This window comes from Salvia hispanica, chromosome 3, assembly GCF_023119035.1.
Source record: "Salvia hispanica cultivar TCC Black 2014 chromosome 3, UniMelb_Shisp_WGS_1.0, whole genome shotgun sequence".
In the NCBI taxonomy this organism is placed as follows: Eukaryota; Viridiplantae; Streptophyta; class Magnoliopsida; order Lamiales; family Lamiaceae; genus Salvia; species Salvia hispanica.
This window is the reverse complement of record NC_062967.1, coordinates 4,707,281-4,720,442: the sequence shown is the minus strand read 5'-3', so window position 1 is coordinate 4,720,442 and position 13,162 is coordinate 4,707,281. Positions and strand designations below refer to the sequence as shown.

Genomic DNA, 13,162 nt, shown 5'->3' with positions numbered 1-13,162 from the left:
TTTGAAGTTTGAACCTTTAATTGTTGATTTGAGGACAAACATCTCAATAATCAAGTTGTGCTACGATGCTAATAATGTGTGAGGTAACTCTACTTGTGATCATGTGGATATTTAACTTTTCACTATTGATATTTTAGGTGGTTCAATCGATTATTAACTTACTATTTAGTAATTATTAACTCATAATTTTCCAAATTATCTTCGTAACCAAGTTTAACTGAAACACCAATTATCAATGAACAATATAAATATATAGAGATTACGGGAAGAGAAAAAAAATATAAATTAAAGATAATTCTATTTTCGCTAATATATCGAAGATTTGAACTGTCATAGGTTCAAGTTACTTCAGCCGCAAATAAAGTGAGGGAGAGCTAAGTTCACTCGATGAGACCTTTGTGTTCCTACCAATGTATCACATGCTCAAATCATACAACTACAATTGAAGACATTTCTCTTCTACTAATAAGTTGAAAGATGTGAATTACCATTGCCACAATTTGAGTCGTTTATAAAGACTATTACGAGTAAATCATAATAATAAATTAGTAAAAGGATAAAAATTAAGATGTTTCTCGTATCACCTGTGCGTGGAAGATTTGAGTTACCACGACCACAATTTTGTTTTTCTATTGTTTAGATTTCGCTAGGACAAAGATAAATAGAGAAATGGGGTAAAAAAAAAAAATCTAACAACTACTGGATATTTTTAAAAAAGATGTTGAGTATTGTAGTTCCGTCCCCTAAACGGCGTCGTTTCGAGAAAATTGCCACAAGCATACAACCAGCGTAGAGAGCCTGCATCACTTTAACTTCAACCCGCTCTCGCCCATCTCCACTCCCTCTGAGCAACACACAAACCCTAGAAAAATGTCGGGCGGATTTTTCAGGGTATCCGCTCTCACTCCTCATCTAATCACGCATAATCTATCTTCATCATTGAATCTCGTTTTATCGAGTCGTGATTTACTCTCTACGTTTCGCCTTGATTGGATATATCTGTTGAATTTATTGTATTTATTAATAAATTTTAATTGTGAACTAGGGCACCTCCGCCGATCAGGATACGCGATTCTCGAACAAGCAAGCGAAGCTTCTCAAGTCTCAGAAATTCCCTCATGAACTGGAAAATCTGGTTTGCTCTCTGCAATTCTCATTTCCCCTTTTTTCTCTATTCATTCTTGAACTATGAACCTTATTGGGTTCTTTACATGGATTGTATCGGGCTATCATTGGATAATACATATGCTAAAGTGGATTCGATGAATGGAAAATGAAGAAATTTATGCGACTGGCAGGGATTTAGTGAATTGATTATTTCCTGCTTTCATTGATGAAAGGGAGAGCTCGTATATTTTTTTCTATTTAGTTATCCTTTTTTTCAATGTTTAGGTGGACATGACCAAAGTGAAGATTGATGTTATAAAGCCCTGGATTGCAAAACGTGTGACTGAGCTAATTGGGTTTGAAGATGAAGTGCTTATCAATTTCATTTATGGTCTTTTGGAGGGAGAGGTAATTTGTAATAGTGCATGCTTACTCTAACATAGTACATTGTTATTTACATAGCTGTTGGCTAGAGTAGAGCAGCAATGTGATTTGTTGTTAACTTGTGATTAAAGTGAGGCCCGATGTTTTTAGACAAATGTTGCATGGTTTATTCCCAAATCTGAAATGTGTTGGTTCTGCCAACTGTGCTGTCATATGTTGAATACAGAAACATTGTCTTTCTTTTACGTTAATAAGCAACGATGAGAACACCACTTCGTGCAGGCAGTTAATGGGAAGCAGATTCAGATTTCACTGACTGGATTTATGGAGAGAAATACTGCAAAGTTTATGAAGGAGCTCTGGTTATTGCTTCTCAGTGCGCAGCAAAATGTAAGCGGTGTCCCTCAACAATTTCTGGATGCAAAAGAAGAGGAAGCTAAAATAAAGAAGGTCAGACTTGTGCATTAGATATATTGTAGATTCTCTATTGCATTTATTAAGTACCTTATCTTTGTCTATAATCCATCCTCTTATATTGCAGGCAGAGACAGATCGGATAGCCAATGAAATTCAAAGAAAGAAAGAGAAAGAGAAGCAAGAATTTTATGAGGATAAAGCAAAGATGGTAAGTATAATAATTTCCATGCAAGAGTTTGATTCTATAAAACAGAACCTTTTCCCCTTAACTCTGTTTCTGTTTCACTGCGTTCAGCACTTCAGCTTGCTTCTCCAATTATTTCGGTTCATATCCTTTACCTCAAACTACTGTAGGACGGTGATGGAGCAAAATCAAGAGACAATCATAGTGAGTTGGAGCCTAATGTGAAGCATTATCCCAGGGGTTCTACTGTTCAACAGCCAAATGAGAAAGAGCGTCACAATAGAAATGGCCGGAGAAGAAGCAGCAGGTTCTGGTTAAAATTTATGACTATCGCGAGATTTTTGAGTCATTTTTTAAGCTTTCTCTGTCATAATGCTTTCTTGTAGGTAGAAAGTGGTTAAGACTAAAATTATCCATGGTAGAAAATGGATTTACATTAACTCATCTTAATCACTTTATTCCACGTTATCTTTATCTCAAAATATTAGGACCTGTAATTTACACATCTCATAATATTAGGACCTGTAATTTACAGGTTAGTCAAAGTTTTAAAATGAAAATGTCCCCTCTGGATCATCGTATGGCTATTATAGTCCCCAATTTTATTTATTTGAAATGGTTTTTATAATGGTACAGCCTCTCTAGGTTTTAGGAATGCAGTTATTACATTTTCTTTTCTCTGTATAACATTCAGTGCGAGTTATAGAGAACCTTGTTTAGTAGGCTATGTCTCTCTGGTAACGTCACAGGATATATTAACCATCTGATGGCCTTTTGAATTATCTAATTTCTTGTTTGATCCATTGCTTCTCGAATTGGTTCTTTTCCAAAACTGTGCTGATCAGATTTCATGCTTTCAGTCCTTTTATTTTGTCTCATGCTCAAAGTATTAATGTACTGAATATTCTTGGAACCAAGCCTTTTTCTCAGGTTACTGTTTCATAACCACAAATTGTTGAGGCAACTATCATTTTGATTTGTCATGCTTCAGTTTTCCTTAAAAGAAATCCCCAATTACCATTGCTTACTGCCCTGTTCTATGATAGACTGATGTGAATTCCATCTTCATAGGGGTTCACGTTCTCCGGATTCACCTAACCACTCGCTATCTTCCAGGTATGCATGCAGATCTTGCTACATTTCACCAATTATATTGATTTAACTGGCCTTTTTTCATATTTCTATGTGACTGTTCAATATCATTCTCACATAGCAATTCTAGAAGTTACTTGAAGTTGGTTTCCAATTAATTGTTGAGGTTTTTCGGTAACCTATTTTTATTTGGTTTCTCAAGTTTTGTACTTCTCAAGTTATGTTTTCCTTTTAGTAGTAATAGTAGCCTACGTGTTGGTTTCCTGTGAGCTAATCTGTGATGTGGCTGCAGTGAGCAGCGGAGGTCAAGAAGCATTTCTGGGGGACCACCATCAAGAAGTCGGTCCATTTCCTCCGAAAGACGTGATCGCTCTCCACCTAGACGGTCTATTACACCTCGCCGGCGTCATGTTGTTCGGCGATCTCGCTCTCCAAGGCGTAGGCCATATTTGAATCGAAGATCGAGGTCTAACTCACGGCGCAGATCTCCTTCCCCTGTGCGATATCGAGTTCGTTCTCCAAGGCGACATAGATCGCGTTCTCCCTTGCGCCGTAGGTCACGGTCCCCTGTACGGCGTAGGTCACGGTCCCCTGTACGGCGTAGGTCACGGTCCCCTGTACAGCGTAGGTCACGGTCCCCTGTAAGGCGTAGGTCACGATCCCCTGTGCAACGTAAGTCAAGGACGCCCATACGGAGATCACCAGTTCAGTACAAGTCAAGAACGTCTTCACGACGCAGATCCCTTTCTCCTGTGCATAGCATGTCACCTTCCCCTATCAGAGGAAGATCCCCTGTGCATCGCCGGTCACCATCTCCTGTGCGCCGCCGTTCACGATCTCCATTGCGGCGGCACTCACCATCTCCACGTCATCAGTCTCCTCCTGCAAGAAGGCAGTACCGCCGCTCTCTGTCAACTTCATCACATCAATCTATGTCTCCTGTTCGACAAAGGCCCTCGATACATGGTAGAAAAAGATCATGTTCTCCAGGGATTCAAAGATCTCCTGCCCCTCAAGAATCAAGTTCCCCCTCAAATATTCGTCGAAGTTCCCTTTCACCAGTTAGGAGAGGATCAACAAAGCATGCAAGATCACCTATCCATTCTCCTGGAGAAAAAGCTAGGTAATTTTATTTTTATTGAACGAGAGAAGGGTGTCCATTATCTTTAGAACTTGTTAACTACATTGCGATAGTTAACCTCAAAGGTAAAAGTCAAGAGTGAAAGTTCAGCTGGTGAAATGCCTGCCCAGCTAAGCTGCCAGTTAATCAGCTAAAGAATCATTAATCTACTAAAGTGATGATATTTGACAGTTGCTATATAGGCTTATCAGCCCATAGCTGGGTATTAGATTGCAAAGCCCATTATACTAAAACAATATATTATCAAAGAACTAGTCCTCATCTAACCAGATAACCAAATTTCTTGTTTATGCAATATCTGGATATGTATATATCTAGATATGTAACAGAGAACCACACATGGACAAGTGCGTTGTTCTTTATGATTATTATGAAGCCTTTCAAAAGAAAATGAATTAGGTTATATGCCAAGTTTGAAAGGCACTAACAATGTTTTCTCATACCTCAAATTGGCTTCAACTATCCCTCATTTCCCTTTATTTTTTTATATTACATTTTTTTATTTTATTTATGAAGAGTGATTTCCTTGATGGGAAGTAAAATCCTGTGCTTTTAGTGTGGGAATGAGTTTGACGTACTAATAATAGATTGCGGGCAACACAATGCATATCATGGTAATTGACATCACCTAGAACATGAAAGTCTCAATTTTAGTGATCACATGCTGTTTTTCAGTTCATTGTCAACCTTGTGTCTTGTTACCTTTGTATCCCCATCTACATTTAAAACATGCTAAAACTAGCAAATTGGTGGGACCTAACTTGGTGTAGCAAGCGTTATTGATGATGCTCATAAAAATTGGGAATGAGTTTGATTTACTAATAAATAGATTGCGGGCAACAGGTAATTGACATCATCTTGAACATGAAATTCTCATTTTTAGTGATCATATGCTGTTTCCCAGTTCATTGTCAACCTTTTGTCGTGATACCTTTGTATCCCCATCTACATTTAAAACATGCTAAAACTAGCAAATTGGCAGGACCTAACTTGGCGTAGCAAGCATTATTGATGATGTTTAGAAAAATTGGCATAAACTGATCCACCTTATCTGCCAATTTGTACTGTGAATCTGTGGTATCACTACCTTCTTTAAAGGAATGAAGTATTAGGATGAATATACTGGTTTCACAGTACTATTACTACTAACAGTGTATTCCTCAACTTAGAAATTGATTGTTTTGAGTTTACTTAGTAATTAGTATTGATATAAAGTTAAGTAATTAGTATTGATATAAAGTTATAAACTTCTTGCCTCACGAAAGACATATTCATTTGTAGTGAAGAGATAAGTGTAGTTGTGTTTATATTTTCCCTGATATATGAGAACAGTAGGGTTGTTTTTGATGGAATAGTATGTTTCTCGAGATAGAGTATAGTATGGGTCTTTAATATCACAGTACAGCAAGAATTGTACTATATATGTAGCACCCATGTAGCTATCACACTAAACCAGCGCTAATCATATGCAAAGTGCAACTGTTTCCAGTCCACTCACAATTACTAGACCTAATTACTGCATGTCACTTAGTATAATTGTACAACTGCAGCCAGAAAATTTATAATTGAGAAATCATGTGGTGTTATAAACTTATAGAACATTGTCATGGACAATTTGTATTGATAGACAATGTAGTATGTTAGGTAATTGATTTAATGATGGTTCAGAAAGCCTGAGATATCCGTTGTTTTTGAAACTCAGTAGTTGCTGTCTACTTGACTCCTGCAATCCTTAGGATCTCCTTATAGCAGTAACAAGTTTGGACTGTTAACTACATCAAGTTTTTTTTTCCATTCAAGAGTGAGTGCACACAAGCAAGTTGAATTTCATCTCCTCCTGTGCTGTGCTAATCCACTTTTCTCACTTTTGCAGAAGGCAAAAGAATTATTCCCCTGCTCGTCGTGCTTCTCCCAGTGAAAGAGCTGAAGTTCAGTCAGGGAATCGTAAAGGAACAAAATCTGCAGAACGGCGGTCTGTTGTATCTCTGAGGTCACCACAGAGGGATATGCTGGATCAAAGAGATTTGAGTGGAAAACCTCGAAACTCGTCACCGTCCATGGAAAAGTCCCCATCCGGATCAGATGCTTCCAGGGGCAGAAGTGGCAGTGAAGAAAGAAGGTCTAAGCTTCTATCAACTCTAAATGACTTACATGTATTGATATACTTATTTGATTGGTGACTTGAATAGCTAGCTTTTGTAGGTCTATTAGTCCTCGTGGTAGCCCTCGCCAAAGGAGGGGAAGAATGATACCGCCTGAGAGTCCAAATCCTTCGCGAAAAACCTCTGATCCTAAAATTCGTCGTGATGATTCTAGGACAAGTTTGGATGATGAAAACAATATGCCTAGCAGGTTTTCATGAATTCATAAGTATTTGAGAACTTTATATACTTTTCATATAATTTCCGCTTTTAGCATTTTTTATGTTTTGATCTCTTAGGGAGATTGGACAGTACAAAAATAGGTCTTCAGGGAAAAGTTCTTTGATGCCCGTGGAAGCTGGTGATACTCATGGTCTAGCTGATAGCACACAGTCAAAAGAGCGGCAACTGACGAACAGGTTGCAGTTGGTACACCATCTTTTATTATTCTGATGACTCTGTTTTCTCTAACTGACCTTTTATATGCATATCCTACGTGTATGCATGTGAACAGTGACAGGCCACGTGACACTGCTGATCATAAAGAACACCGCGAACGGAGAGAGTTGTCGACACTTACAAAAATGACTGATATGAGTATGAAAAGTAGGGAATATCAGGGCTATCCTCAATCCAAGGATATGAAAATTCCTCGCATAGAAGATGGTGAGAGTGGTTTTCGGGTCCCAGAAAAGGAAGATACACCTAAATTGTTGAGGAAGTCTGAGAAGAATGATCGTAATGGTTCATCGGATTCTGCCCTAAATGAGGAGACTGGTGATCATGTGAGTAAAGTCAAAGAAAAGAGGAAGCAGAGGAAATCGGGTAGACAAGATGCTGAATCAGATGAGTTCTCTAGCTATGATTCCCATGAAGACAAGAAGGAGATCAAAAAGAGGAAAAGAGAAGAAAAAAAATTGAAAAAGGAGATGCGCCGGCGACGGCGGGAGGAGGAGAAACGCCGTCGAAGGGGTGAGAGGCGCTCAGAGAAGCAAAAGCTGAAGCAAGGTGATGCTAGTAGTTCATCATCAGATCTTGCAGGTGATAATTCTGAAGATGAAAGTGTTAAAAGGCAGAAGTTGCGAGCAAGCAACCCTAAAGACACGGAATCTGAGCAGAAAAGGCTAGAGATAGAGCTGCGTGAGAAGGCTCTTAAGTCACTTCGAGCCAGAAAGGGCTCCGGAAACTAAATGCTATGATGCTCTAGAATTTATAGCTGTTATTGTTATGCTCTTATATTACTATCTTCAATGCTAGAACTTGCACTGTTTCGGATGAATGTACTTCTGATACCTGCTTAATGTGATTTGTTTTTACTGGTGGCAGCTGAAATGGATAATTGAGGATTTCCTGAGCTAGTATCTTGAGTGAAACTTAATGCTGCTTTCCTGCTATCATTTCTGGTAAAAATAAGTCTTCCCTCATGTGGGGAATTTGTTAGTTGTTTCTTATATAACTGCATATCAATCATCTTAGGTCATGGCTGTGTCATGTTGACTTATGTTTCCCTTTTAGTTTCTGTGGATATAGAGTGAGTTTCACTCTTCTGACCAATCTAACTATTTTATATTTGTGGACTGATTGATAAACTAATGAATGAGGTTTTGGCATTTTTTCCCTCAACTATAACTTTGTTACTGAAGGATCTTTCTGATTAATTGATAGATATGTTATTATCAAATATAGATGACTTGGTTGCGCAGATCTTTGCAGCTATTCAGTTTGGACATTGAACAGGTGAAACTTTATTTCCACAGTTTTTCTCTATTAAAGAATGAATTAGCTGGCTTAGAGCTATTATTTTTTGTGAACTGTAGAAGTTACTGATATACTCTATTTGTTTGGCAGCTTGAGAATTGTCCCCAAGCAATTATGCAAGAGAAGTAATATAACAGCTACAATGGTGATTGTTGGATTTCAATTTATTTGTCTGGTCTTTGACTTGGCTTGAGTCAACCTTTCTTGGTTTATGTTCTTGCTGCTCTTGTATTTGACATGATGGCTTTTTTCTTTTTTTTAGATTCCTTGAAGAAGCTGTATTGGACCTTAAATAGGTTTTGTGCAGTTGTGCCTCTATGTGAATGACATTTCTACTTACACTTACTCATCTTCAATCTCTATGAGCTAATACTATTTCAATTGCAGACTTTCCTATTAAACTGCACTTATGAAATGAATTGAATGCAGCTCTTTGTCTTTGCTCCCCAGGTTTAGGTTTATTCATGTGACTTTGTTTTTGTGCTAGTTCTTTAGTTCTGAAATTGCGCTGTTAGATTGCTCTGCGTGTTTCACTTTGCTGTACGCGTTGAGATTATGTTGCAACAAGTGTACTTAATTGCTCCAACCTAAATACCAGTAACCTTCTTAGAAGATCTTGGAGCTTAGCGGTGAGCTGATTTATCTGTTGTCTACATGGATCGAAGCTCGTACTAAGTTTGTGTAATTGTTTTGGCTGAATTTCAGTTCGATGATTGTAAGTTAATGGAGGTTCTAGGAAGTATTTAGTGTGAATATTTCTTATCCTCATTCATGTGTGACTATAGATATGGGTGTACACTGCCTGCCATCCATGGTAGTAGTTAATTATGCAAGTCCTTTAGAAAGTAGTCACTGAGACATCTTAAACAATGGTAGCTAACTAAAGCTCACCTAGGATCAGTAGAAGCATGTGTTGCGAACCGTTGTGATGGTAGCGTCGGAACTGCTATCAATATGGTGTTTCTTGCTTTGAAACGTGTTTCCTTTCATGGTTACTGATGATGATGTCTCTATGTAATTGAGTATTAAATTGGCAGTCTGTTATAATTAATAGTCATATTTACGAGTCCTTTGTGGCTAACACTTAGCATGAAACCTTAACGGCTGTATTTTAATTGTTGTGTGTTTTATTGTACTCCCTCCGTTCCACAGTAATAGAGTCATTTTGCCATTTTGGTATGTTTCATAATAATAGAGTCATTTCCCTTTTTAGTAAAAGTCAACACATTTTTTCACACCTACTTTACTCTCTTTTACTTTATTCTCTCTTCATATCTCTACCTTTTTCATTTTCCACTTTACTCTCCTTTTACTTAACTCACATAACACAATTTTTCTTAATCTTTGTGCCGAAAAAAAACGCCTCTATTACTATAGAACGGAGGGAGTATGTAATAACAATATACTACTGATCGTAGCATGCTACCACATAAGTTGTGTAGTAGTAACAATTTTGATTTTGGTGGTAGAAAAAAGATCAGCTGTTTTTGCTTCTCAAAGATATTATGATTTGGATGCCCGATTCTCAACCCAAATTTCCAGATATTGTCGCTATCAATGTGATCAAGTTTTTTACCCTCACCAAGGTCAAATAGGTTAAGTTACTCATTCAAACAATCCCATGTGTCTAAAAATGTACGTAGAAGTTTGTTTCTATTAAATTTATTTAATTTTAGTATATGACTATCACTTTCTTCAGTTGTAAAATATTAATCATTAATAATGCACTTTTGTACTCCTCCATTCCTTGTTAACTGAATGATTTTTTATTATGAACAGTTGAATGAAATTGAATCATTTTAATTTTTGATATAAAGTGGAGTAGTATATTTTTTCTTTCCTATTTTATTCTTTATTTTAGTTAAGATCTCTTATTTTATTCTCTCACTAAAAATCTCTTTGTTAATCGTTGGTATCGTAAAAAAGTAGTACCACTCCCTACACAGGGAGTACAAAGGGAGAGCCATTTTAGAGCATATGGCATTCACACAGCATGTCCATGTTAAAAACAAGTGTGGGGATTAGTTATAGATAAAACAGCACCAAATGGCAGAGTCTAATTGGGCAAGCTCCCCTCTCCCATATCCAATCACCACTCACACCACACCACAGGCAGCAATACCAGAAAAAAACGAACTCAACAATCTATCTTTCCTAGAATGGATAAACCAAGGCAGACATGATTCTCTGATCATCCATCTCTTCTTCCCACCTTCCCATGGCGCCAACTCTCTCTTCAAATTCCTTTCTCCTCACCACCACCATTCCTCCTTCCAGAACCGCCCTCTCCACTCACAGTCACCGCCCTCCCACTATCTTCGCCAAGAAGTCCGATGACGAAACCCCCTTCCGCTTCGATTTTGATTTCAGCAAGCTTCCCGACGTCACCTCGTTAGTCCCCGTGGTCTCCAATCCATCCTCGCGGCTCTCATTCCGCCGCAAGGAGCCCGGCACTGTGTTCGTCGCCGGGGCCACGGGGCAGGCCGGGATCCGCATTGCCCAGACGCTCCTCCGCCAAGGCTTCAGCGTCCGGGCAGGCGTCCCCGACCTCGCTGCTGCCCAGGAGCTCGCCCTTCTCGCTGCCCAGTATAAGGTACTTTCTGTTTTATAGTAGTAGTAAATTACGAATTCAATGGACTACAGTAAATTAGTAATTACACCTTCCATCTCGTAAAAAGTTAGTGGCATATGAGTTTCATATCTCCCTTTGGTCCTCAATAATTGTACCATAGTTTCATATCTCCTTTTGCAGATTTTGAGAAATCGTTTGACTTTGTTGAAAAATTGAGAGAAAAGTGTTATTGATGGTCGAATGAAAATGACAAAATGGACAATAAATGGATCCGGAGAGGGTAGTTTTTTACTGAAATGTGAGATCCATTTTCTAATTATAATAAAAAAGTAAATGGGACATGCAACGATAAAAAAGACTGAAATGAAAAAATGGAACATATTTTGAGTGACAGAATGGAGTAATTTTTGGTTAGTTCTAATAGTGTCATGCCATGAGATATGCTTCTGCAACCATGGATTGTGAAATATGGATGGATGATTCTGTGGCAGATAATTTCTGCTGAGGAATCAAAGAGGCTGAACGCGGTTGCTTCAGCCTTCGACGACGCAGAATCAATCGCCAAAGCCATCGGCAGTGCTAGCAAAGTGGTGGTGACCATCGGCGCAGGGGAGAACGGCCCGAGTGCCCAAGTGAGCACACTGGATGCCCTGTTAGTGGTCGAGGCTGCTAAGCTAGCAAATGTTGGGCATGTGGCGATTGTCTACGACGAGGCCCCCGGGATCTCGTCCACCTACAACGTTCTAGACGGCATCACTTCCTTCTTCAGCAACCTATTTGCCAAATCTCAGCCCTTAACCATCACTGAGTTTCTGCAGAGTGTGGTGAAAGCCGATGTCGCCTACACTCTCATAAAGACCAAGCTGACCGAGGACTTTTCGCCTGAGAGTTCTTACAACCTTGTCGTCTCTGGTGAGGGGAGCGCTGCCGCTGCTGCTGCCAACGACTACAAAGTAATGTAATGTATCCTTGTGTGCAAATTTTTATTTGCCATAGTGTTTTAACAAAATGTTTTTGTTGTTTCTAATGATTCTTGTTGTTCTTGTAAAATAGGTTGCAAGATCACAGATAGCTTCACTGGTGGCTGATGTCTTCTCCAATACAGAAATTGCAGAAAACAAGGTTGTGGAGGTCTCTACTGATCCATCCGCGCCATCAAAGGCTGTATACGAACTTCTGAGGTATGCACGAATCATCTGTAATGTCAAGCTCGATAATGTTGTCTGAATAGTTAGTGCTTTCAGTGCCATCCCAGAGGATGGGAGAAGAAAGGCTTATGCAGAAGCCCTTGCAAAGGAGGAGGCAGAGGAAGAAGCGCTGAGAGCAACAGAAGAAGCTCGGAAAAGTGCTGAACCAGCGAAGAAGGCTGAGCAAGAGGAGGAAGACCTAGCTGCCAGTCTATCAGAAGCTCAGAAGAAGGCGGGAGAGTCGGTTGAGAGCTTCTTGAACACGGCCAAAGGCTTCAGCTCGGGCATAAACTGGGATAACTTGAGCTCACAGCTTAAATCGGCTGTTCAGAAGAATGAGGAAGCGGACGAGCCTAAAGTGCAGGTTGCAACGGTGAGGGGGCAGGCCAAGGCGCGTTCCCTGCCTTCTCTCAAGGCAGTGGTGAAGAAGCCTGCCCGGACACCTCCAGTTTCCAAGGCCAAGGATGTCCCGAAACCTAAGGCGAAAGCGCCTGAGCCCAGCAAGGAGACGCGGAAGGTTTTTGGTGGTTTGTTCAAGCAGGAAACCATCTACATTGATGATGACTAGAGCACGAATTGCAATGCTGCATCGTCTTTGCCTCGTATAGGTGATCGATTCTTTTCGTATTTGAGACGGTGGTGTGTTACCTTCCTCCTGACTCATGCTTCTGTGAATTTTTGCTGTTGTAATGATGTGTAAGCTGTGCATAACCATAAACTCCCTTGAGCACATAATTTAGCTAAAGTAAATGTATTTCAAGTTTCTCTTTGCAGCACCAAAAAAAAAACAAAAAAAAGATGCAGCAAGCAAAAAGGTAATAATATAAACATTGAAATGCATTTTCATGTACCTCCAGATTTTCATTTTCAAGCATGAGTGAAAAGCCAAGAAAGGGGCACAGGCTAAAACATGGAAAGCATGTACCTAAAGTGCTCTTCCTCATGAAAATTAGTGGAGTTTTATCTCCAATTCTCATGCCAACTATTCGGACATTACATAACAGTCTTTTTGGGATTGTTGGCTTATATTAATGAATGTTGACGAATCATCCACCTACCTACTACTGACCCAATTGTTTTTGACTCGAGGGCTTCATAGTTTTGGTTTGTACATTCTTAAGAGCATCCGCAATGGGGCGGATGATGCATCGTCCGTCGTATCGTCCGCCACTGCAGCAT

At 39.3% G+C, this 13,162-nt stretch overlaps 2 protein-coding genes across 5 annotated transcripts; both read left to right on the top strand.

Moving 5' to 3' along the window:
• The first annotated feature begins 790 nt into the window (after positions 1-790).
• Positions 791-8,573, top strand: LOC125215302 (serine/arginine repetitive matrix protein 1). 4 transcript variants are annotated; one of them, XM_048116680.1, is made up of 15 exons: positions 791-891; positions 1,046-1,135; positions 1,393-1,515; positions 1,774-1,941; positions 2,033-2,116; positions 2,263-2,399; positions 3,164-3,208; positions 3,477-4,307; positions 6,199-6,444; positions 6,528-6,677; positions 6,766-6,885; positions 6,981-7,869; positions 8,153-8,203; positions 8,315-8,369; positions 8,487-8,573. In XM_048116680.1, the coding sequence occupies exons 1-12, from the start codon at positions 871-873 to the stop codon at positions 7,654-7,656; spliced, it is 2,691 nt and encodes an 896-aa protein (XP_047972637.1). In that variant the 5' UTR covers positions 791-870; the 3' UTR covers positions 7,657-7,869; positions 8,153-8,203; positions 8,315-8,369; positions 8,487-8,573. The 4 variants fall into 4 exon arrangements, with proteins under 4 accessions (XP_047972637.1, XP_047972635.1, XP_047972636.1 ...); XM_048116678.1 differs by having other exon boundaries at positions 8,132-8,203; XM_048116679.1 differs by having other exon boundaries at positions 8,315-8,573.
• A 1,784-nt stretch (positions 8,574-10,357) lies between these two features.
• LOC125214781 (protein PLASTID TRANSCRIPTIONALLY ACTIVE 16, chloroplastic) lies at positions 10,358-12,746 on the top strand. Its single transcript, XM_048115936.1, has 4 exons — positions 10,358-10,817; positions 11,288-11,749; positions 11,850-11,977; positions 12,041-12,746. Exons 1-4 carry the CDS (start codon positions 10,443-10,445, stop codon positions 12,549-12,551), a joined length of 1,476 nt encoding a protein of 491 aa, XP_047971893.1. The 5' UTR covers positions 10,358-10,442; the 3' UTR covers positions 12,552-12,746.
• The last annotated feature ends 416 nt before the right edge of the window (positions 12,747-13,162 follow it).

Bases quoted from the DNA above. Each gene is read 5' to 3' on its own strand.
- LOC125215302 (XM_048116680.1), top strand. From the start codon at position 871: ATGTCGGGCGGATTTTTCAGG. The intron at 2,400-3,163 runs GTTCTGGTTAAA...CCATCTTCATAG, and splicing joins GGCCGGAGAAGAAGCAGCAG to GGGTTCACGTTCTCCGGATT. The intron at 3,209-3,476 runs GTATGCATGCAG...ATGTGGCTGCAG, and splicing joins AACCACTCGCTATCTTCCAG to TGAGCAGCGGAGGTCAAGAA.
- LOC125214781 (XM_048115936.1), top strand. From the start codon at position 10,443: ATGGCGCCAACTCTCTCTTCAAATTCCTTTCTCCTCACCACCACCATT. The intron at 10,818-11,287 runs GTACTTTCTGTT...ATTCTGTGGCAG, and splicing joins TTCTCGCTGCCCAGTATAAG to ATAATTTCTGCTGAGGAATC. The intron at 11,978-12,040 runs GTATGCACGAAT...TAGTGCTTTCAG, and splicing joins GCTGTATACGAACTTCTGAG to TGCCATCCCAGAGGATGGGA.